The sequence below is a fragment of the Nyctibius grandis genome, chromosome 7, assembly GCF_013368605.1.
Source record: "Nyctibius grandis isolate bNycGra1 chromosome 7, bNycGra1.pri, whole genome shotgun sequence".
Lineage (NCBI taxonomy): Eukaryota > Metazoa > Chordata > Aves > Nyctibiiformes > Nyctibiidae > Nyctibius > Nyctibius grandis.
In genome coordinates, this window is record NC_090664.1 from 9,684,632 (window position 1) to 9,709,116 (window position 24,485).

General features: G+C 39.2%; 1 protein-coding gene across 4 annotated transcripts in view; it reads right to left on the minus strand.

Annotated features, from left to right (window-relative positions):
- The window catches only part of DNAJC13 (DnaJ heat shock protein family (Hsp40) member C13), a 59,549-nt gene that overhangs the window by 17,179 nt on the left and 17,885 nt on the right, over positions 1–24,485 (minus strand). For 2 of the 4 annotated variants that reach the window (XM_068405518.1, XM_068405519.1), the window contains exons 13-38: positions 23,530–23,629; positions 23,174–23,281; positions 22,462–22,617; positions 21,654–21,710; positions 20,258–20,379; positions 18,983–19,058; positions 17,842–17,937; positions 17,548–17,691; positions 16,362–16,376; positions 15,773–15,855; positions 14,401–14,554; positions 10,209–10,312; positions 9,975–10,134; positions 8,875–8,937; positions 8,407–8,508; positions 8,140–8,244; positions 7,536–7,738; positions 6,975–7,059; positions 6,339–6,493; positions 5,345–5,390; positions 4,971–5,125; positions 4,143–4,344; positions 3,269–3,384; positions 2,337–2,415; positions 1,601–1,736; positions 262–446 (exon numbers count right to left, since the gene is read on the minus strand). In XM_068405518.1, the coding sequence (XP_068261619.1) occupies positions 262–446; positions 1,601–1,736; positions 2,337–2,415; positions 3,269–3,384; positions 4,143–4,344; positions 4,971–5,125; positions 5,345–5,390; positions 6,339–6,493; positions 6,975–7,059; positions 7,536–7,738; positions 8,140–8,244; positions 8,407–8,508; positions 8,875–8,937; positions 9,975–10,134; positions 10,209–10,312; positions 14,401–14,554; positions 15,773–15,855; positions 16,362–16,376; positions 17,548–17,691; positions 17,842–17,937; positions 18,983–19,058; positions 20,258–20,379; positions 21,654–21,710; positions 22,462–22,617; positions 23,174–23,281; positions 23,530–23,629 (3,007 nt within the window). The remainder of the gene's footprint in view (positions 1–261; positions 447–1,600; positions 1,737–2,336; positions 2,416–3,268; positions 3,385–4,142; positions 4,345–4,970; positions 5,126–5,344; positions 5,391–6,338; positions 6,494–6,974; positions 7,060–7,535; positions 7,739–8,139; positions 8,245–8,406; positions 8,509–8,874; positions 8,938–9,974; positions 10,135–10,208; positions 10,313–14,400; positions 14,555–15,772; positions 15,856–16,361; positions 16,377–17,547; positions 17,692–17,841; positions 17,938–18,982; positions 19,059–20,257; positions 20,380–21,653; positions 21,711–22,461; positions 22,618–23,173; positions 23,282–23,529; positions 23,630–24,485) is intronic. The other 2 variants (XM_068405521.1, XM_068405520.1) reach the window with 2 other exon arrangements.

Below are 24,485 nucleotides of genomic sequence, written 5' to 3' on the forward strand. Positions count from 1 at the left end.
GAAACATCATATGTACACTTTGCTTATACACAGTTCAACAGAAAAGCCTAGGTCCAGAAACGGGTATACTCTGCAAGAGGCTTCTCCTACTGCACCCAGAAAAGAGACAGTACAAATGGACAAGTGTCTCAAGAGCAAAAGTGATTCTCAATTGCATCTCATGTCCTGTGCATTGAGGATCTAGTATTTTTAGCTGTGGAATGTGAGACTAAAAAAAAAAAAAAAAAAAAAAATCATTTCAGTAAGTTTCTTTCCATTTACCTCAATTCCATTTTCTCTTCTCAGTTCTTCTGCGTTTAATGCTGAACAATTGACAGTATGGAAAGCAAGTTCTGTAGCAGCAGGCAACAGAGGAGATTCTTTGGAAAACAAAAGGTCATCTGATGTTTCAATGGTAATAGTCTTTATCAGCATAGGATAGCCTGCATACTTGTAAGGTTTCAACTCTGAAAGAGAAAAAAAGTCAAAGTTTACATATATGCAGAGTCTAAGCAATTTAAACCACCACATAATTATCAGTGGAAGATACAGCAGATATATAAGGACTAGGAGTCAAAGAAAGCTAACACCTGGGAAAACTGGAGCAAGCCTGAGCAGTCCACACAATCTGACTCCTTGTCATGTAAGACTGTTCATGCTAGAAGCTGAAAGAGCTTCATGGAAAGAACTCATTTAAGATTAAAAAGACTGATCCAGCTCAGCAAGCCCCCAAGCTCACAGGCTTCCAAATGATGCTTGTCTGTCTCCAGAGAAACACGAGCATAGCTTTGTCTGTCTTAGGCCAGGATTGTCTAACAATAAGCCTATAAGGACCTTTTCCAGTTTGACACAGTAATCATATGTTTTAAATAATTATATTTTTCATTTCTTTATGGTTCAGCAGTTCTAAAGAACAATTTCAACTTGCAGTATGGAGCCGATTGTGAGCTGACCTATATGTCTACGCTATTGTTGTCACTGCCTCCACACAACTGACAGACCTACCACTGCATATGAAGTTCTTAGTTTACCGTTATAATGTAACACTTATGTAGCAAAACACTGTTGACTCTGCAAGACTTGGGACATTCCAGCAGCTGCCAGCCAGGGACTGTAGCTAGAGCCAAGGGTTAGGGTACTCTAGCTATGCCTCTTTCCCAGTTGGGTTGTGAAAGAGGTAGCATTGCAACACACTCACCAGAGGACTTCAACACTAGTCCAAATTTCCACAAGATTACACTCATGTGGCTACTAAAAATGAGACAAGCTCATCTATACCCAGAATCTGCCATCTGGGTGACTGAGTACAAGCAATGACTTTCCTGCATAGACAGAATTGTAACTCTAATCTTCCTATGGAGGAAGATTCAACCTGATTAGTATTGGTGCAGAGAATTTCAAAAAGCTATTCATGCTTTTTTGAATTAAGTTTTACCGCAGCTGAATTTATTTTATGGAAGAAAAAGTCCTATTTTGAAGCCCTTTACCATAGCTACATAATGCTGTGGCAAGCCAGAAACCGTATCAACGGAACACAGACAAGAACAGAGGAGATTAAAACTGACTACAACAGCCACTAAAGAAGTGAACATAAAACATTCTTCTGAGACAACATGCTTACCTTCCTTATGCCTGTTGAAGAGGATGCTTTGAGTTTTCAAGATCAAAATTATGTTTTCTGGATCTGGCCCATCTATCACCTTGGCAGACTTCGTGCATAGAAACTCATATGCTTTATTAACTTTTTCAAACATATCCTGCAAATAAAGATGAATAGTCTTAAGAGTTGCTAAGAACCCTCTAAATCACTACAAGTCTGCAGCATCGCTTTAGAGGCAGGTAAAACAAAGCGTTCCAGGTTATTAGCCACAACACTAGCTTTGTTGCATTATTATGCGTCAGAAAATACTCCAAATAACCTTAAGAACACTGGTTCACAGATCAGTTTTCTTTTGTCTCCTAAAGCCACAGGCAAGAGACTAAATCCAAGTCAATTCCACTATGACAAAAGTGGTAAGTACAGTTTAATTGATTGTAAGAATGGGTAAAGGATGCAGTCTGTCTTTGAAAGGGAGCAATTAGCTTAATTAGGTCGTGTGTAACTCTCTAAACCAGATGCTTTCTGAGATGTGGGTCTGAGCTGATTATATCAGTTTACTGTAAAAATCTCAATATTCCTTGAGTGACATCAGTTAAATTACTCATCTGTAGTATTAATCTATATTCTAGTGTTCATCTAGGGCATAGCTTTTAAAAGGGAGGAAGAAAATTTAAGTGGGCATTTCAGAATTCTTAATACACATAACAGCTGAATTTGTCCCCACTTCATTAATACCATAAATTTGTGTTGTACATACCCTGCCTTCTGGATTCTTGTCTGGGTGATATTTTTGTGCCAGCCTGAAATAAGCTTTCCTGATCTTGCTTTCATCGTGCCTACAAGAAAACAAGTCCCACTACATTGAGTAACATCAAACAAACAGAAAAACAAGCCTGGATTCTGACAATAGTACTAACAGGAACTCCAATTAAGTGAAAACTACAAAGCTCTTATATTTCAATTTGAAAATCCTTCAGCTTCATCAGCTGACACTGAAGGGGGGCAATCATGTGGTAACAGAACAGAAAGAAATTTTAGAAAGTATTTTAGTACCTCTTGTACTGAATATGCTAACCAAAAGGTGCTCAAAGTCCCTGAGTCTTCTAAATGAAGAGTCTAAATGAGCTATAAGTGGTAAAAGTTAGTAGTTCACAATTTGTATTAAGTGCACTGTTCCTGAAGGATAACTACAAAGTGCTGTCAGTTCTCTTCTAGAGGCCTGAAAGTCAGAAACCAGTGGCAAGACAGGAGGTAAAAAATCCTAAGGATATTATCACCAAGAAAAAGGACAATATTTGGCACAGGGAAGAAGGATGATTAGAGAATCCAAGTCCCACTTTGAACATATTCAAGTTGTGCCATATTCTTTGCTCACTGTGGCTGAGTATAATGCTTGTCCTGTAGAACAGCCTAGTTAATGGTTTGAAGCAGAGCTCAAAGCATTTTTTCCCCCCAGTTCAGTTCATCTGAACACTTTACAATTATTCTCTCAAACACCGGAGTTGGATTTTCAAGCTTTGTTTCTTTTTAGATAAAGCAATCTTCCACTGTGAAAGAAGTAAGTGCTAGACATAAGTGAACTGGTACCACTAACTGGTGTAGGTTCTGAGATAGGAAACTTCAGTTTGTTCAGTGTACAGAGTTTGTGTAAATGTAGTTATACAACTTCAAATACTGAAAACAACTTACTGGCCTTGTCCTTTGGGAAGGTTAAGGACTTCATAAGCATCATCTATTGACATGGTAGGTGGCTTCTTTTCTACCTCCTTCTTCCAAGCTTCTAGCGTATCTTTCAACAGTTTAACCTAAATAATTACAATTTATTAGTGTTTCATTTATGCTGACACCAGTGCACTTTTTTTCTAAAATAAAGTGCTGCTTTATTAATGAATCTTTATCACCTATCACCCTAAGTTCAAAGACCTAATCCTTTTACCTTTAGTAATTATGGTTCCCCCTCCAGTTAGGAAGCGATTAAGACTTTGCTTCACTGCAGTGCTATATTTTACCAGATAAGAACACTTTAAGATTAAAATGTCTATTTAAGAGTCACATTAGAAGACTTAAATGATGCGCAGTTCCCATCTCGATACTACAAAAACTGCAACAAAACTGCATGAATAAGTAAAGCTGCTCAGACAAAGCTAGACCATAGACTTGTACCAAAAAGATCCCACCAATTCAGCTAATGTACTGATACCAAGTTAGCTCAGTTTCTTGTCCAGCATGGACAAAGAAAAACCCAAAAGTGATGATTTTCTCCCCCCCCCCCAATCACTTGAGGTTCCCTGAAATACTATCTGAAGTTTCTTGAATGCTTTATTTTGCCTTTTTTATTAGTCACCACAAGGAGGATATACTTAACATGTGGTTGCTATATGGCATGAAGACTATTCTGCTTCAAGATAGCATTTAACATATTTGCTTATCAACTGAAAGACAGGATCAATGAGTTACTTGCAGCAAACCTAGCATTTGATTTCCTTAATTTTTGTTACAAATCTCACTTTTAGGACTCTGAAAGATCAAGATTGAAATGAATCCTAAAATACTTCTTACTTACTGGATCTTTAATGGGCCAGTCTGGAAATCTGAGTGTATCACAAAGATGCTTGAGGTAATAAATATTACAGAACAGCTCATTTTCCAGTTGTGGATAGTTGATAACTGGGATAGGACAGTATTGGTAGAGTGCTCTTGTATTGCTTTGAAGACGAGGGGTGAAGTCAGCAAGATGAGCAGCAATCTTCTCTATCATAAGACGCCTGAAAGTTAAAAAGTTTGTTTAAGACTTGCCAAGCAGTCCTCAATCCTCAGTGACCGTACAAGTGTGTTCAATGATCTCTTCTGAAAAGATTTTCCTTAGTAGATTCCCGTGTTTCAGAAGGGATTCAGAATAGGATTCAGTCCTATTCCATCATAAAGCTATTTCAATGCCATGAAAATTAGTTTATTAAAAAAATGTAAAGTGACATGTTGCCCTCCCTCAACACCTCTTTACCTTTGTGAGACCCTAAAAATGTATTGTAATATTAGATGTATAACTCCTAGACGGGTGCTAGTAATAAGTGAATACAGTAAGTACAAAGCAGTCCACATAAATAGTGAAGTCTCCACTCATGAAAGGAACATAATCAAGTATGACAGAGGGAGATGTAAAGCATATTGTTAGATGTTCAGGGAAATATTCTCCTTCTCTCTGCCAGTTTTGCTTCCTCCCAACCCTGTTATTTGATAGAAGCAGAGGGCAATGCAGGACATCAGAGGGAAGTAATGAAACCATGAAATCCAGATATTTTCTGCATTCTTTAGAAACGTCAAAGACAAGACCTCTTCAGCATGAGATGTAGTTCAGATTTATTTGTCCCTCTGACAGAAAACAAACAGTTACCTCATTTCATTGCTCCAAATTGCTTCTGGAGTGTCAAATTCTCCAAGGAATATCTCAGAAAATTTTTCTGGTTCATAGTTTTCTAAATAACACACCATTGCTTCAGGAAGAATATGTCCAAGTATACTTCTTTGAACTATATCTTGACCTTTTGTCTACAGAAGAGATCACATTGTCATCTCAAAGGTAATCTGAATTCAGTCTTGCTAACCAACCTGAGATCTAAAAAACCCTCCCTCTTTTCCCTTATAGTTCTTAAATTGTAATTCTTGAGAACTTAGAAAAAGGACAAGCATCAGGTATTATTAAAACAACTACAGGTGGTCTGCAAAACTATTTGGAAACAGAGGTAGTTACTTTTGTAATCTACTCACTTCTTCAGACTTGAAAGCTTGTTTTGTATGTGTGTATTTCAAAAACCTAGAAGAGAAACAGCAGTTATTTTCTCTTTAATTGATACTTAAGGCACCCTTGAAAGATAAGCAGACCACCATAGTCCAGCTGGCAAGTCTCATACATTTACTTTGAGATAAAAGAGTAACAACAACAATTGAATGAATCTCTGTACAAAGTCCATCAAATCCCTGGGAACTCCACCAAGTTAAGCACTCCCATGTTATAAATGCTGCCTTATGTTCATCGTTTCAGTTTGAAAGTCTTGTTCCTGAAAGCTTGTTTTCTCCACACAGGAAAAAAAAGTGAAGCTGACAGACACAGACAACCTTTCCCTACAAGCCCCTCCCAGCACTGTTAGCTCATCATTGCAGGGATGAAATAAGATGATCATACCCTAACTGCTGACAGACCTGTTACACTGGAGTCATCATGTTAACATGCAATCATTTCCCAATGCATTTTGCTATAGACAAGATTTAACTGGAATTGTACGATAGCTTTTTATGAACTATTGAATTAAGAGAAGAGTACTGGAATGAACTGCAATAGCCACCTGCATGCACAATGCATCTGTGTCAGATGACCAGACTGATTTAACTGTTTTAGGCTTCAATGCTAAAACAGGCTATTAGATTTTTCCACCACTTTTGATAGTAAGCAGCTATCAAAAACTACACTAGCATATCAGTAGCCTATATTACTACTCTTTAGTGTGTGTAACAACTTGTTCTTCAACTTGCCATGCCTAGTTGTACTGTCAGAACTATGAGACATGCTCTCGTTCCCTCCCTGGCAGGGAATTCACTTTTTTTTTAATGACTGACTAGATCATGTGGAGGTGATTCTTCTAGAGCCTGTCTGCTTGCAATCTCATGTTGGTTCTAGCAAGCCACACTCCTTGGAGCATTTAGAGCAGCAGTCCTTCTGAGCATGACTGGTCAAGAGGTATTTTTAGCTATTCTTTTTCCTCACCTTGCAATAGGAAGTACATTGGAACCCGTGTACATCATGATAAAGAAGAATACTCCACTCAGATAAAAACGAGGTAACTGAGGGTTATCTTGCATGACATGAAACAGCAATATAGCGACTTTTTCCACAAGGATTGGATCAAAAGTCAGTAATAGCTGAAATCAAACACAAGCATTTACATTAGCTGCTTGAGTAGTGCAAGTTACCTAGCCAAAATTGAAATTTTAATTAATTCCACATTGGGACAAGCCAGTAAACTAACAAGAATTTCAGTTAAAGAATACGTCAGCCCCAAAATAACAAGTTCAAATCACAGAATGTTTAAAGTTGGAAGGGACCTCTGTAGGTCATCTTGTTGAATTTCCCCTTGCTCAAAAGCAGGGTCACCTAGAGCTGCTTGCCAAAAGCCAGATGGCTTTTCAGTATCTCCAAGGAGGGAAATATTTATTAATGAGATATTGGCTGAAAAACGTGAAATTTTTAACACCACCCAGTGAAATAAACAACTGCTTGTCCAGAGATCTATAGAATGTTACAGATGCCATTTGATGTGATACTTAAAGTATGCACATGGCGAAGATGGTAGAGCAAGTCTGATCTTGACTCATTTAGATACATTTTTGAAGAGTTACTTACCTGAGTAATATGAGGAAGGCAAGTACTATCTGACAACAGCCTTTTCACTCTAGGCAGAGGTCTTATAATAGCATTGTCTTGATCCCTAAAAAAATAAAGTGGCACAGCAGTAAGTACACATGTGCCTTTTCTCCTTCAAGGATGAACAACTTTATTAAGCCATAAGCATCAGGCTATTGAGATCATATTCAGTGTCATTATTTTTTTAAAATTTTTTTTTTGTTAACTTCAAAGTTTGTTGTTAGACATGATAAGTGGTTTCATGTCATGCATTAAAGCAGCTTTGTTTTTAAGTTAAACAAGAGCCTGCCTGCAAGAGTAAGACTACACTGTTGAGCATCAGAAACGCACATAGCTTGTGCATTCATTCTTGCGGTCCCTTTCACAATATTAGTATTGTCTCATTTACAAACTCTATTTGCCCGCAGAATTAACTACTGCTATGCAAAAGGCTCTTTAACGCAGTTCATTAATGTACTACTTGGTTTCTAAGAAAAGCTTTAAGATAGAATTTATGCATCTGCCAGAGAAAGATAACTTCTGCTGAAAATTTGCGTTTACCTGCTGGGAAAATATCCACACATTGTGACGAGCATGTTGAGTACAAGCGTGGCAAGGTCAGTCTCATTTAACACAGCCTGGCCGCTGGCAAGCAAGCACCACTTCAGCTGAGGGATGACCTGTAATGGTCGCCAGCCATCCATACCCTGAGCCCAGCAACGCGTTTTTGAAGTCAGCTTTCCACTGTTCCATAGTTCCTGCATCTATTGCAAGATTAGAGATGAATTTAGTTGATTCAGCATTCAGAGCTACCTTTGCTCCTAAACATTCACACTCAAGACAAGCTTTTAACTGCTGTATGGCAGACTACTACAGTTGCATGAAATGCCAACCTATTTATAACTCTGTCAGGAAACGTGACGTAAAAGTTGACATTAATTGCAGCATAACTGGGGCATGGAGGGGTAAGGCACCCTTACCAAAAGGCTGTAGTTCTTGGCACAACATCAAGTCTCTTATCTAGCTTTAATCCTTATTTAAAGAGTTACTTTGAGAATATAGTTTAGCATTGTTTACAGTTTTCCCCTCTCACTGTTTAAAACACACCCAGTCACCCACGATGGAAATAATTGGTCAAGTTTAAGAGTATGAAGCTGCCAGGTACCTCTTGAAAGCTGTAAGGACCACTCCTTTCTTTGTCAGCATTGCCAAAGTACCATTCTTTCTCGCTCTCCCTCTTCATATCAGGTGCTGCCTCAATCACATTGCTCTAGAAATTGATAAGAACAGCTTTAGCTTCAGTGTAAATATCACATTTCTACAGGAAATGTGAGAAGGACATTGATTTTTTTTTTTTTTTTTTTTTTTTTTTTTTTTAGAATTGTCCTCTTAGCAAAGCAATGTATGAGTAGTAAGAAAAAACGCCACATACCTGCAGAGGGACTGTAGCTCTGCTTGTGTGAAGATGTGCCAGAGTAAGCAGATCTACAAGGATTCTAACACCATTTGAATCCATAAGGTCCTTCACATTTTTCTGTTAATGGATGAACTGCGTTAACACAAGCATTTTCTAGATAAGAGTTGTTACAAGTACTGAACGGTTTTATTCAAGTAAGAAGTGACCATGAAAAAAGTCAAATCATTCTCTAAAGTGACTAGTATGGTAAAATTACCACAATATCTACACGTTTCCTTCAGCTTTCTCACCAGTAATATAACAACTAGTATAACACCAATAATATAAATAACTACCACATCCTAGAAAGCTGTATCAAACATTGTTTTAAGACTTCCTCAATACTTGAATTTTTGCTCAAGCTAACCCTGAAAGACTAGTTCAGACCATTTTATACAGCTGAAAGACTGATAAACTACTGTTAAGTGTACATGTCCACCTTACCTTATTAAGGATCAGCTTATTGAGAAACAGTATCAATCTGTCCCGCTCCAGCCTGTCAGTGCACTATTGCAGCATAAGAGAACAAATCAGTATTTGATAGCACAAATTGAAGTTACTTTCAAAAGTCAAAACAGTTGCATCTGCAAAGATCCATTTACTTTTTTCACATCCAGGATAAAAATCACTGACTATTAAGTGTCCAGCTTCATGCACAGCTAATAAACACAGCTTTCTGCCGCTGAGGAGGAAAGGCCTTTTTGCCCTCCATCCCCTTTGCTGCTCTGGGTCTGACACTCAAACCCACTTTTCTGCTAAATCTATTGTTCTAATGGGACAGTGTTTGGATTCCCCAGTGAGCCAGTTAATACAAATACAAGGGAAAAAGAGAATGCTTTCACCCAGCAGATAGAATTGGTCTTTGATGCTGCATCTCTGGTGAGACTATCAAGACCCAAGGCAAAATAACAAGAGAGTGCGCTGGTTCAGTTTCACTACAACAGCCATATCTAAAACTCATACTGATGTTAGCAAAGAACCCCTTCTTCAGACTGCATGGAAATCTATTTTGCAAGCTGTATCAGTTGTCAGACATAATAAGACACTTAATACATCAAGTAGTTACCACTAAAAATCTAATCCATCACATGTGCCTATCTAAGGCTACCATTTCATTAGGTCTGGGGCTGTTGCTGCTACTCTTGAAGTCAGTGTTTTGAAATAATGTGACATGGAACAAGGCTCTCCTCTTAAAAAGCTTTACGCTTCTGCATTTTTCAAAAGCAAGCACAAGATTAATATCACACAAAGTTCCTTCACACTATTTCTGTACAGCCTGAAAACCTGTTGAAGCCAACTAAATGCAGATAGAGAGACTAGTTTGAAATACCTTAATGATTGGCAGGTTTTTTTAGTGAAACTTCAACTGAATCAAGGGGAGATACTAGGAACACTTGGTGACAGCATGGAAAAAAGTATTCATGCTGTAGCTTCACATTCTGTAAAACCAAAACTCAGGTTTCACAGCAACTTGAAGGATCTGAACATATGTCAGACTAGCTGTATGTTAACTACTATATCAAGTAATTTTAAATAATTCTTACCCTTTCTAACATCCCAACAATGTACTTAGTATCAGAAAATGGTCCTATTTCTTCATGACATCTTCCATAAACAATGGCCAATGCTTGCAGACATAAGCATTTCATATTCACTTTTGGGGTAAGCAAGAAGCGGTGGTAGAGTTCATTGAAGAATTCGTATCTAAGAAAGAGATGAGATTTTAGTGAAGAAAACAGAGACCTGGGGAATGAGATAGGATTTTTAAAGTGCCTCACGATTTTTTGATTGCTCCACTCTCTTCAGTTTCATCTTCTTCCAGCAGCAGTCTTAGGTAATAATCCCCTATTTTTATTTCTTCAGAAAGGCACTCATATTTTACCTGTAATACAGGACAAGTTACTTAAACAGTAAATACTGTTTCTCCTCCATTAAGTTTTTGCTTGCATAACAATACTGTACTTGCTTGCATCCATAAACTCAAGGTTAGCAAACCCTTCTACAGTCAGAGGAAGACTGAAATTTGCAAGTTTGCAGTTAAAGAAACACACATCTACAAAATATATACCCTGAGCTATTGTTGCTCCCCAGAACAAATGAAGTTTCGCATCTTACTGAAATCTCACCTTTCAGCCTTTAAGTAACTTGTTTCTAATATCAGCTGGTTTTATTAACTAAACTTGGGTAATACCTGATGTATTCAGTGACTCAGGCTTTAATAAGTAGTTATTCCATTACAAGGTATTTCACTCAATGTTACTACAAGTATAAAACACGAGTATTACTTTATTACTAGTTATACATGCCATTATGCTGGGTAATAAAAGCCCAGAGGCATCAGTACACACACACCAAGAAGCTGAAGTGAAATTGCACAATAAGAGCCATCATTAACTTCAGAGTAACTACATTAAATTTAACCATATGCCTCAACGCTCAGTGGTTTTAAGTGTTTGGCAAGCACTTCATTTAGAGATACCTCTAACACACCACAAAAGCCACTCTCTACAGTGGCTTTTCTTATCTATAGTTTGCAGGCCACTGTCATGAGGCCACATAAAGTTATTTCCAGATTTGACCACAGCACATGATACAAAGACATCCCACTAACTTCTACACTTCCAGAGCAATCTCAAGCCGCCACCCCCTTGGCCAAGTGACAGGTTCCACAGCTGACAGAGAAGCCTTTGTCACCACTATGTAGTTAATTCAAATACTTCCAGCATAGTCTGATAAACTATTAATTTAAAATACTTAAAAGCAAATCTCTGAGACAGCAGCTGTTCAAAGATCATGTTACAAAAGCCCCCTCAAGCCAGTCCTAAAGTATCCTGGGCTGTAACTGCAAGAATGCTAGTGACACATTCCAGTAGCATAAGCCACACAGGAGTGCAAAGTGCAGGTGGGAAGCCTGTATTACCAAGTTTCAGATCTGTACTTTTGATTCTGCCTCAGTTAGCACCTCTAGAGTACAGAGGTAGAGTTGGGATAGCAGACACTGTGGCACCCAGAAGACCCATACCTGAAGGAAACTTATAAGTCTGTTGTCAGAGGATGTAGGGAGGCAACTAGGAAAGCTAAGGCCTCCTTGGAATTAAACCTTGCAAGAGAGGTCAAGGACAACAGAAAGGGCTTCTTCAAATACATTGCAGGTAAAGCCAACACTAGAGGCAATGTAGGCCCACTGATGAATGAGGTGGGGGCCTGGAGACAGAGGATAAAAAGAAGGCGGAGTTACTGAATGCCTTCTTTGCCTCTGTCTATACTGCTGGAGGCTGTCCTGAGGAGCCCCGGACCCCTGAGGCCTCAGAAGAAGTCAGGATGGAGGAGGAATCTGTCTTGGTTGATGAGGGCTGGGTCAGGGACCAATTAAGCAACCTGGACGTCCATAAATCCATGGGCCCTGATGGGATGCATCCGCGGGTGCTGAGGGAGCTGGTGGAAGTCATTGCTAGGCCACTCTCCATCATCTTTGCTAAGTCGTGGGCAACGGGAGAGGTGCCTGAGGACTGGAGGAAAGCAAATGTCACTCCAGTCTTCAAAAAGGGCAAGAAGGAGGACCCGGGTAACTATAGACCGGTCAGCCTCACCTCCATCCCCGGAAAGGTGATGGAACAACTTGTCCTTGGTGCTGTCTCTAGGCACATCAAGGATAGGGGGATCATTAGGGGCACTCAGCATGGCTTCACCAACGGGAAGTCATGCTCAACCAACTTGATAGCCTTTTATGAGGATGTTACCCGGTGGATAGATGATGGTAAAGCTGTGGATGTGGTCTATCTCGATTTCAGTAAAGCGTTTGACACGGTCTCCCACAGCATCCTCGCAGCTAAACTGGGGAAGTGTGGTCTGGATGATCGGGTAGTGAGGTGGATTGTGAACTGGCTGAAGGAAAGAAGCCAGAGAGTGGTGATCAATGGGACAGAGTCCAGTTGGAGGTCTGTGTCTAGCAGAGTCCTGCAAGGGTCGATACTGGGACCGGTTCTATTCAATATATTCATTAATGACTTGGATGAGGGATTAGAGTGCGCTGTCAGCAAGTTCACTGATGACACAAAACTGGGAGGAGTGGCTGACGCGCCGGAAGGCTGTGCAGCCATTCAGAGAGACCTGGACAGGATGGAGAGTTGGGCGGGGAGAAATTTAATGAAATATAACAAGGGCAAGTGTAGAGTCCTCCATATGGGCAAGAACAACCCCATGTACCAGTACAAGTTGGGGGCAGACCTGTTGGAGGCCAGCATAGGGGAAAGGGACCTGGGGGTCCTAGTGGACAGCAGGATGACCATGAGCCAGCAGTGTGCCCTTGTGGCCAAGAAGGCCAATGGCATCCTGGGGTGTATTAGAAGGGGTGTGGTTAGCAGGTTGAGAGAGGTTCTCCTCCCCCTCTACTCTGCCCTGGTGAGGCCGCATCTGGAGTATTGTGTCCAGTTCTGGGCCCCTCAGTTCAAGAAGGACAGGGAACTGCTAGAGAGAGTCCAGCGCAGAGCCACGAAGATGATTAAGGGAGTGGAACATCTCCCTTATGAGGAGAGGCTGAGGGAGCTGGGTCTCTTTAGCTTGGAGAAGAGGAGACTGAGGGGTGACCTCATGAATGTTTATAAATATGTAAAGGGCAAGTGTCATGAGGATGGAGCCAGGCTCTTCTCAGTGACATCCCTTGACAGGACAAGGGGCAATGGGTGCAAGCTGGAACACAGGAGGTTCCACTTAAATATGAGGAAAAACTTCTTTACGGTGAGGGTGACCGAACACTGGAACAGGCTGCCCAGAGAGGTTGTGGAGTCTCCTTCTCTGGAGACATTCAAAACCCGCCTGGACGCGTTCCTGTGTGATATGGTCTAGGCAATCCTGCCCCGGCAGGGGGATTGGACTAGATGATCTTTCGAGGTCCCTTCCATTCCCTAACATTCTGTGATTCTGTGATTCTGTGAAACTTTGAAAGCTAAATGCCAATGCAAAAAAATACCAATCCAACCCCAAATTTAGCTATTTACTGCATCAAGGTAAGAAGTAATCTGTAGCTGTGTGATGGGGATAAGGTGCATACATAAAATAGTTCTGTCTCCTAAAGCATTAGCCTGACATCTTGCAATTCTGATTTGCCATAGTCAGCTGAGAATTCCTCATAAGCAGCAGTTTACTCTTGTTTCTCTAGTAGTCCTCTGCTCAGATTTCAACTAGAAAGCTGTACTGTGACAAGGATGGCATTGGGAATACCTAAGAATATCCTACAGTTGAATTCCAGTGTGGCCTTGCTTTGTTTTAGCATTACATATTAATTAAAACCGTGTGGAACCATAAAAATACTGGAGATTAGAGTACAGGAAGTGTTTATTAGCACACTACTTTAAAACATCTTGCAAGTTGTTTTGAGAAAGACAATTAGGACCATACCAATCGCTTTGCATAAGCCTGAAAGGCTACTTTGACTTTAGGTACTGCTGTTCCTAGAATGTGAAAACAGTATCCTCAATCTATAATTTAAAGAGCAGCACAGTTTTAGCCACATAACCTATTCATGGTTTGGCAACCCAGTATTTAACAGTCTGAGGATCACTGAGATATGATGGAAATAAATACAAGGAACTTGTTATCAAGAAGTGACTTGTGAAAGTACCCAAAACAAGTCTGATAGAGCACATTCAAAAAAAAGTAAGACATCTTAATGAAATACCAACTCTTCCCTTTTCCTCTTAATACAAGAGTACATCCAGGGTTCTGATCAATGTTTCATCTCTACCATGTCATTTGTCAGGCTGAAGAGGTTTCAGTTTTGCAGAGTGACACTGGACAATAGTACCTGTTCATAGCCTCAAGCCTTAGCAGTTTGTTCCATAACCCCGAAAGAATTCTAGCTTGCAGTCAGGGATTGTCAATACAAGATTCATTCATGTAGTAAGAGACAGAAAAGTCACATTTTAAGTAGACATTTTATACATGAAGTTTCTCCCACAGTGGGTCATTTACCTCAAACTCCTGATGGTTCCATGAGATAACATTAGCACTACCAAGTTCTCTGTCAATATTAAACGCTCTCATCTCAGACTCAAGAGTATCCCTCAGTTCTTCCCGTGTTTTGAAGTTCCAAATCAAGTTTGATCTAGCATGATCCTGAAGAAATCTAAGGAAGAAGTTACATAGTTTAAACCCCTCAAAACATCATCTGAAAGGCAGAAAAGACTCAGGTGGCAAGCTAGAAAATATTAGTATTAGTGGATCTTAATTAGAAGGCACTAAGTAGTGGTCTCTAGTTTGTTACGGTAATTATGGTTGTTCACTTGTATAGTGTTTTCATAGTCATGGAAGTCAGCTAGACTAAAGCATGCCTGTTGTCATCTCTTTTGGCTCAATTTGTTATCTGCATATAGTTGATGACCAGTAAACATGCAAGCTATTCATCACATCTGCCAGTAAGGGCTACAAGTGAACAATAACCCAGGGCAGCAGACATGCACATACCAAGTGTATGTTTTAAACAAACAAAAAAAAGTAGTTCATGAAGGAAAATAGAAGTTGATGTCTCAAATGCCACAAGACAGTCAGTGGACATTCTTCAGTGGCAGTTACAAAACAGCCTTTGGCTCCAGAGCACTGGCCAAGAGCAGTACTTTAATACTCAAAGTTTAGGAGCCTGCAAATCTTTCTTTCATGCAACACCTGTGCAGAATAGACTACAGTTGACCTTTAGAAACATTAAGCACCAAATCAAACAGTTAAGTTTACAGAATTTCCCCAAGCTTGCTTTCATAGTTTGAACAGTTAAGCTTTATTAGTCTGTTTAACATAACACCCCTAGCCAAAGTAAAATCATAATCTCAATTTTTCAGACAGAGGCCCTTTGACAGTTTTAAGAACTCATAGGTCACCAAGCTGCATTTAGGACCTGTAGCACTATTTGAAATCCACTATCCATGTGTTTTCTCTTTGTGTGCCATAAGCTCATTTTTATTCCAATTCAAGTTAAAACATCTGGAGTAGCTTACAGGTTGATGCAAACACTACAATGCTTTTCAGTGCTACTTTGCTTAGCCTTCAACTTCATGCAGATCTGCACCTGCAGTTTGCTGCTCATTCTTCCTTTTGATTCAAGGAAAAAAAGGACGTAGTTTGATAACATTTGAGAAGCTCTCCAAATTCCCCCCTTTCCTAAACACAAGCTAAATCCTTAAGTATACCTTAAAATTTAATTTTTCATAAGTTCCTGTTACAAATCACTTGCACTGTTTCAAGGCAGGCAGAAATCGGAATCAAGCCACAGCAACTCAGAAGATATTAACAAAAATATCCAGTCAGGTAATAACTTGTATCAGAGACGACCATATTAATCTTAGTATTTTACCTGTAATAGAAGAGATCCCAGTTTGCTTCTATTTTTATTCTTTGGCGTCGTTTCCTTAATATCACTGGCTTTTGAATAATGTTCTGCAAAAGAGACATATTTAACAAGTCAGTAGAAACAGATACTCTCCATTTTCCCTTTTTAAAATAAAAAGTTGGGGTTTTTTTATTCCTTCAAAAGCCACACTAAGTCTCATTAATAAGGTCTCCTTTTCTAGCAAGTAGTAGCAACAAACTTTCACAAGTGTTATTTACACCAAGTCAAATCATGCCAGAGAAACTTTCAGCTGTTTCACAAGTCATTCATTTAGAAGCAAGTTATCCCTGAGAGAGGCTGAGCTCCTATCACCACAAGCACTCATTAGCTCCAAAGTTGATAGAGGGGAAAACCCATAACAAGCATGCTTTGCTCTTGAAAGGAAGTAACTAGAGCAAGTCACAGAAATAAGTCACAAACCTGACTTGGGCACTGAAAGGTTCCCTAGTTTGATCAAGCATGAAATCAGTGTTATACTCTACATGAGGTACCACATGCAAGCAGAAGTCTGAGCAACATAATCCACACAAGTGGCAGAGATATACAGACTCACCATATTGTTTCTGTCCTGATTGTGATGGAAAGTTGGAAGAAAAAGAAAAGGTACATTTAACAAGCCACAGCCACTGAAGTAATTCAAAGTGGTAATACCAAACTTGCTACTACCAAGCTACACTTGCATACATTACTGCGAAATTAAACAGCTCAGAACTCCAGACAGAAAAACGATTGTTTAAACTCAGTATCTAGACAAGATGTTTAAAGTGCAATTTGCCCTTCCACCACTGTTTTCCACATTTCTCCATTAATACTTTGTTTTGAACCTAGATCACCATTTATTCCAGAAATATTACCTGTCAAAATTCTGCACCACAGTCCACATCAAACTTGAGCTAGATTTTACCAAGTTAAGATTTTCCTAAATTAAAGCTTATTGTTATGTCAAATCAAGTACAAAGGCATTTTTAATAGTCTGCATTGCATTGCTCTTTTCATCCTTCCTTGCATATATAACAGCTTGTTTCATTTTCAGAATGCATAAAAACAAGGTTAGCCAGGAGACTAAAGAAAGTTAAGGGAAACATCTCATGATTCAAGAAGTTTGTCATACAGAACATGACAGTAAAATGAAAGGAAAAAGGAGACCAACAGTAAGAACTCAAGCAAGTGCCTCTTAAAATATCAGATCAAAACAGTCACTTATCAGTTCAGTCTTAGCCGTAGTTTATGTATAGTCTGATGTCGCAATTTAAGCACTAAGATACCTATATCCAAGGTAATACTGAGCTTCTTCAAGGAGGTTCCGTAAGTAAAATACCACTAGCATAAAGTGCACTAGCATAAAGAATACCCATAGTTTCTTCCAAATGTAGTTTAAAGACTGGTTTGGCCACATTTCAAGGAATTTCCTATTCTCCTGTAAAATTCTCTTGGAAGATATGCACATAAGCTGCAGTCCAGTTTGATAAGTTCAGCTGAAGCAAGAACAAGCTAAAGCTTACTACATATGCTGAATGAATCCATTTGCCTGCTTTACACTCTCCCTGGAACCCATTTCTAACCCAAGATGAAGATTAGTAAGAGGCGGAGAGTTTACTAAAAGGAAGCAGAACTATGAAGTTTCTCGCATTCCTACACTTCTACTACTGTCAAACTTGCCTCCAAATTTCATGGAGTTGTAGGTGTTCCTCTCTACACTTAGTCAAGTTGCTGTGATGAAGAGCTTCAAATACTTTTACCTCTTTTTGAGCTATGCCCATTCTATCTCTCCAGTGCATCAAGACTAGATCCACCTTCTCTTTGGCAAATTTTTCAACTTCCTTCGCAGCTTTTCCAGCCAGTCTCTGCCACTCCGGCACTTTATTAAACTTGCCATACTGATCCTGTAGAATAAATCCTATTAGTTATTTGCAGTTGCAGGTCTATCAACATATTTGATGCAGGTCAATGCAACAGTGAAGTGTCTGTATTAGAAAAGTCACTAAGACTGTACATCTATATAACGGAGGAGTAAGACAGCTACATTTACTTACAGTTGCAATTTTTAAGTTATCTCTAACATGCATCCTATCAGCATCTTTTTCAGGAACAGGATCAGCACTGTCAAGGTATGCCAGCAAACCTGGTGGCTAAAAACATTTAAAACCAGTGTAAACACACATGCGGCTACTGGAACAGAAGCCATCACATTAGGTAACAAGATCATTTCTTTAAATTAGAGATTTCAAAATAGAATTTATATTCTACTCTAAAGCAAGTACGTAAAGCTACAGCAGCTTTTTGCTTTTATTAGTGAAATGCCACCATCCTCAACAGAACCATTCAATAGAGGCACATAATTGGCTTCCATACAGCAGAGGTCTTGCCTATATCCCATTTCTTAAAAGAAGCACTTAATGAGGCTAAGGACTGCAGCAAGAGTTGATGCCACAGCAATTGAGGAGGATAAATACTGTAACACTAGAATCCATCAGTATCCTCTGCTATGGACTGAATGTTGCATGTGACATCAGAGGTGAGATAGTCTCATTTGACTAAGCCTTCCGGAAGATAGTGACCAAGCTCAAGACAGTTTGCTCTACCAAAAATGAAGGAACTGCTATTTTGAATTTAAAAGTTGCTGTTTTTCCAGATTTAGTAACTCCTTACAACACTATTCTTTGAACTAGTTTCACTGAAGTAACTTAAGCTAGAACCTTTCAGGAGGCTGTAAGGGTGAAATAACATGGAAAGTATCAGCTAATATATAAATTTAGCTATGTCATAAGCAAACAAAGTTGGACAGGCATGAAAGCATAGGCAGAACTGTTGCCTTAATTTCTTACTGGCACTAAGCATTAGAGACTATGTTTACTATGTCTCCCACATTTTTGTCCTTTTAATAAAGAAAAAAAAACTCAGACACATTTTTAAGTTGTGTGTCATACATCATTTTTAAAAGTGGCAGGAAAGTAACAGACTTTAAGAATCAGGGATATTTTGTACTAGCCACAATATCTTTCAAGTAGCAGATGCCAGACTGCTGATCTCCCAGGCTAGACTTCCCCCTTGGAGGGGAAAGGGGATGTGTTTACTATATAGACTATCCCAAGTTTTTAGACTATACCAAGTTTTCTAATACTACAGGCTCTCAGATTTTAGTCTTTCCCTACTGCATATCCCATTTTTACTCACCAAAATACGTTTCAACAAGTTCATAGCAGTTTTGTTCTCAGCTGTCCAGAGGCCAACCAAATGTCTACTTAACTGCCTGAAAAAGCCATTGAAATAAACAAACGGCAAGTTTGCATTTTAAACAGATTTTTAAACCACTAAACTGACACCCTTACCATGCTGGTGAAATGAAGATGAGCAAGAGCTTCGTGCTCTTGAGTGAGTCAGAGCACAAAGCATTATATTGTTCCAGTTCAAGTATATGCTTAGCATGCTTTAACGTGTTGCCTTTAAGAAGTTCCAGTGAAGTTAGTGGAACAGTAGCAGCACATGCTTTTTGATCTAGACCTCAAGAGAACACTTGAGCAATAGAGCAGAAACTAAACATCTAATGACTGAGTGTAAGTTTATCCAGTCAATCTTAAGTTACAGTTAAAGTTAACAGTTCTTCACGGCTTCTAGACTCTTAACTGCTCTACTTGAAGCTCTTAACATCAGTTATTGGCGAGGAAAGCCTTTTTGGAAGCCTGCCTTCTATGCCAACTGACACTTTCTGCCAAGATTTGTCACTAGGGTTCTCCTGCATTGAACTGAACCATTGCTTACAGCGAGTCATAAGTAGTAGCTCCAAACAGAACTAGTAAGACAGAAGGTTTCATACTAGCTCTCTCCTTAATGACACACAGTGACAAGAAGATCTACTTGTCACTACATTGCTTAGCAACTCTTTAAGTGCTTCAAGAATGTGTAGTTAAAACTTCTATAATCGTGTATTTGGGTGGAAATAACTGAATTATCACTCATCCTCTTCAGCATGCCCTCATGCCCAGTCTTAGCTCACAAGTTCTACTGACCGCTGAATTAATGGAATGATTTCTGTATGAGGCAACTTCCCTCTCGGATGGGATGGGTGACCCTGACTACATGCAAGATGTCTGAGGTGTGCACACCAGGATTTATACAGTTGTATAATAAAGCTGAACCTCTCTACACATTCCATACATTCTACTTGCCTTTTCTTTTCCTGAATGTTTTCACAAAAAAAATAAAAATCAAAACTTGAGCCTTTAATGAGTAACAAACCCAAGTCCCATTTTGGAGAAAAAGTAATCAAAGGTTTACTAAGAGGCTGCAGTCTCAGCTGAAGCTCACTCTACTTAAACACACCAGTTACTGAAGAAAATATTCTCCTAAAGAACTGCAAGTTTTCTTCCCTGAGCTCCCAATGTTTCTAACTTTAGCTAGACCATTACTTAGACTTTTTAAACATAATAATATCAAGTGAGACTGACATACCTATTTGTAAGCATCCTCTGATCTGTGCTTATTGTAAACATAGCAGTGTGCAAGTGACGAGGTAAGGCACCTTCACTGAGGGCAAGATCTTGCATTTTGGTAGCAATCTCTTTGTCTCCTTCCTTTGGAAACAGGGCAAGATGATTACTAAAGAAAGAATCTCAGTTAAGCTGCTTTTATCTTAGTCTACAGTTCCAAGGCCTTCTTGACCATCAATTATTTCAACTAATATCCAAAAGCCAGAGGCTATAGTATGATGGGCTTTAAGTGCAAGTTCTCAATAGCAACTGATCAAAGTTGTAGTAAAGCTATGGACCAGATAATTGGTAGTTATGAGGACAGTAACTGAATAAGGTAAGATGCATCTCTCCCATCATAGATCAGGAGTTTGCTACTACATTTACCACTTCCACACCACAACTGTAAATTAGGGTTAAACAAAGAACGACAGCCACAAGTAATTGCTTGTTGCTTGACTTTGGTCAACAGTAACCATTTAAGAATAACTGGTGCTGTTTGGTTTAAACAGCCACATGGATAAGACTGTCACTCAGCTGAGATACATTGGTTGCAATGAATAATTAAGAAAAAACTTTCACTGCATTTTTAGTTGCCCGTGTCCCACTATAGTTCAAATGACAGGAGTTGTAATAAAGAGCACAGCAACTTTTAGCTAACATTATCAGGTGTATCAATGGAAACTTGCAGATTTATAATACCTCTATTTCAAGTGTTCATTCACTTCCATTCCAAGAAAGTACGAGATGCATACGCCATTGTGATACAATGAGGCACTAACTGTATCCCTGAATTTCAACACAGGAAGTGTCGAGAGTCAATTAGCAAGGTCACCCTGCAACAATCATGAGCAGCCCTTGAGAAGTATGGACTTGGCCCATACATCATGTGGCATGGAAACTAACAAAGCCAAATCATCCTTTGTTGAAGCAGAAAGAGCAAGAACAGAGGCTGACATCACTAGTCTGCTCTGGGACACTACTGCCTGCTAATCCCAGTCCCATTCCATCTGACAATGCATCCCAGGAAATATGGCCTCTCCTCCTTGAGAGACCCTCTTTCACATGCAGAAGTCTGGTGGCTCTGAGATGTGTGACTGAGCTACAAACAATATTAACAGCCAAACCTTGACTGCAGTATGAAAACATGCAAGGCACGACCTAATGTCCCAACTCACATGCCTTCCAAACGCCCAAGTGTAAGCAAGTTGCTACATTAAACCACTCACAATTAAGCAGGTGTTCTGTTCCTCACCTTCCCCCCTCACCCCACAAGAGGAGCTCATATAAAAAACTTCTACTATTGGTAAGCAATTGCACTTCCAAACAGACAACACATATTTAGTATGCTATCTCAGGTAACACTGATAAAATCTCACCTCTATTATTGCCTTCATTACCAAACCTGCTCCTTTCACAATTGCCATGGAAGGGTGCTAAAACAGAACGTTGACAAAATAATTATCCAAGTGCAAAATGTGAAGATTAGATCACCTGTGATTCAGATTCCTTAACTCAACTACATGGCCATTCTACCTCCAGTTCTGGGCAAAAGTTAATCTTTCAGTTTTGTGAAAGCTAGCCCCAGGAAAAGTTCCTATCCTACACCTTTGAACAAGAATCTCTTCATGCAACTATCAGATGGACTTCTTGGCACTGAATAGCAGTATACACCAGAAAAGCGGGAATAATGCTAGGAAAACTGACACAAGCTGACACTAACCAAGAAGCAGAAGAGCGTGTGTTTTTACCGAAAGAAAGTACTGACATTTTAGCTAAAAATCCTAGAATTCTTACAGGTTTACTACTGAAGAGGATGTTACTCTTGTTTTGTAGTTCTTAACTCTCATTTACTCAGAGGGAAACAAAAGGTGACAGATTCTCCAAGAGGAAGATCTGTGCATCTGCTGAATCTAGCTTAACATTTAACAGGTATTTTAAAGTGTTTCTAGAAACAAGTCTTAGGCAATCTACAATGATTTGGCATATCGTTCACTATAGAATAACCACCTCAATCTGATATCTGAAGGTAAAGCAATAGGTCACTAAAACTCACTAAGGTAGATAAGTTTTAGGCACATTAACCAGCTGAACAGTAGACAAATTTGTCTTTCAGGAGAACGAGAAAAAGTTCATATTCACTGACTACCTAAGGCCTCTGATAATAAAAAAAATATGAAATCTTACCTGAAAGAGCTTAAATAGTGTTCTTCCATTAGATGCCACCATTTCCAACAACATATCAAACTGCTGCCCCTCAGTAGTCTCACTATACGGAGCACACAGGGCAAATGTCAGGAAGTCCAGAAGCGAACTAATTACTAGGGCACCTGTCCCATGATCCTGAAATTAGGAAGACAGGTATGTAATAGATACAGTGTTTCTCCCCTGCCCGAGAAAGTATTAATGCAAGTTTTATTCAGTACTCATGATGCTGAAAGTGCTCTTCCCTGTCATACCACGAAGCAGTCTGCAACAAAAACTTCAAGTTTAAAATATGCCATTACTCCGAGTATGGCAATCCTCTAGTAAAGTATAGGCCCCTAGAGCACATCAGAGACAACTTCAGATACTGGTGTGCTGCGAATTACTTTTTCTAGTTTTAATCCCATAAATTAGTTTACTCTATCCTTTTAGTTACAAGGAACACCTAGTTCCCATATTAAACATGTAAACATTTTTTGCATAACACTCAAGTTCTGCGGTATAGACAGCTACATTCTAACCTGTCAAGATCCAAACCCATTTAGAGCAAGCTTCAGTGCCAGACATAGCTGTATTTTCTGCACTTCAATTGCAGGTACAAATACATTCAAAGATGTATCCAAGTATGACAGAAATGTTTTCATAGCAATTAGGAAAGGCACTTGAAGCTACCTGTTTTCAAAATTTGACTTACCACATGGGAATTGAATTTCTCTAGTAGATTTTCTAGAAACTTTTTTGAAGAAAGAAGGGAAGCTTTGTTCAACTGCTCCTGCCTCAAGTCGTAGTCATCATGCATGGGCTATAAAAAAAAACATGCACTATGCAGTCACATTTCAATCCTCAGTTCTTAATAGCTGTAGTCCAAAAGCCACACTCTGAACCCATAAAAAGCACATCCTACTTCAAGTTCAACAGGAAATCACTGTACCACAAGTTATTTCACGTTTGAGCACACTGCAAGTTGAAGGGTAGTCCCTATTTCTACATCTTTCAGTAGACTGAAATTCACACATTCGAAAGTGAAAGAATCTGCAATTTAATACTTACACACATAAGAGCACAAAGCATGTCAATAGATGCATGGGTTACTCCATCATTGTTCCTTTTGAGGGCTTTCACAACCTTCACTCCTAATCTTTCTCGAAATCTTTTGAAAGGAAAGCAAAACCACTAACATTAGAGAGGAAACAGAAATCTTAGTTTTAAGATAAAAGTCCCATCAGAGACCAAAAGTGGCCTGCTCCCATTGCATTTGGCAAGCCCGTACCTTGGTGTTTACATAAATTGGGGATTCCTTGGTAGGAACACATTAATATTGACTTCACTGTTAACAATATGCTGAGAGCACATTCACCAGAACAAAGACATACTTCCATAGTTACAGGATAGTGATAGTACAGGACACTGTTCACAGAGAAATAGAACTTTATAAAGGTCTCAGACTAAGTGTATACGTTACTCTTCACATCATTCAGTTGCCCTATAGTCCACAGCCAGAAATATTCCAAAGAATTTTTCATTTTCAGAAGAAAATTGGGCAGTTTTTCTGCTTCCTTATGTTATCCAATTAAGACACAAACTCCAAGCAGCTTGTACTTAGTAGTAGGAGTATAACTCAACTTCCTAACATCAAGTTCTATCTCATGTTGAACTGAAGATAGCAATGGCATCAACATACTTTAAGAATGAGGAACTGCCTACTTCAAGGACAGATGAAGATGCATTTTAGAAGTTTTTCCACTAGGAGAAACATTAAACCATATTTGACTCAAGGCAGAGAGTATTTAGCAAAGAAAGAAGCAGCTTTACATACTAACGATCATTTGGGATTCTCAATTTACATTAAAGCCTGATGACAGCCTTACACTACTGGAAGCAATCATGTAGAGAGTCTTCCAGTCTTTTTCAGAAGTGAGGCTTAATGCCAGTTCTCAGTTTTAAACATAAGACCTCATCAAAAGCTCAAGAACTGTTTTCACCTGCTACTTCCAAGCTTGAAGAGA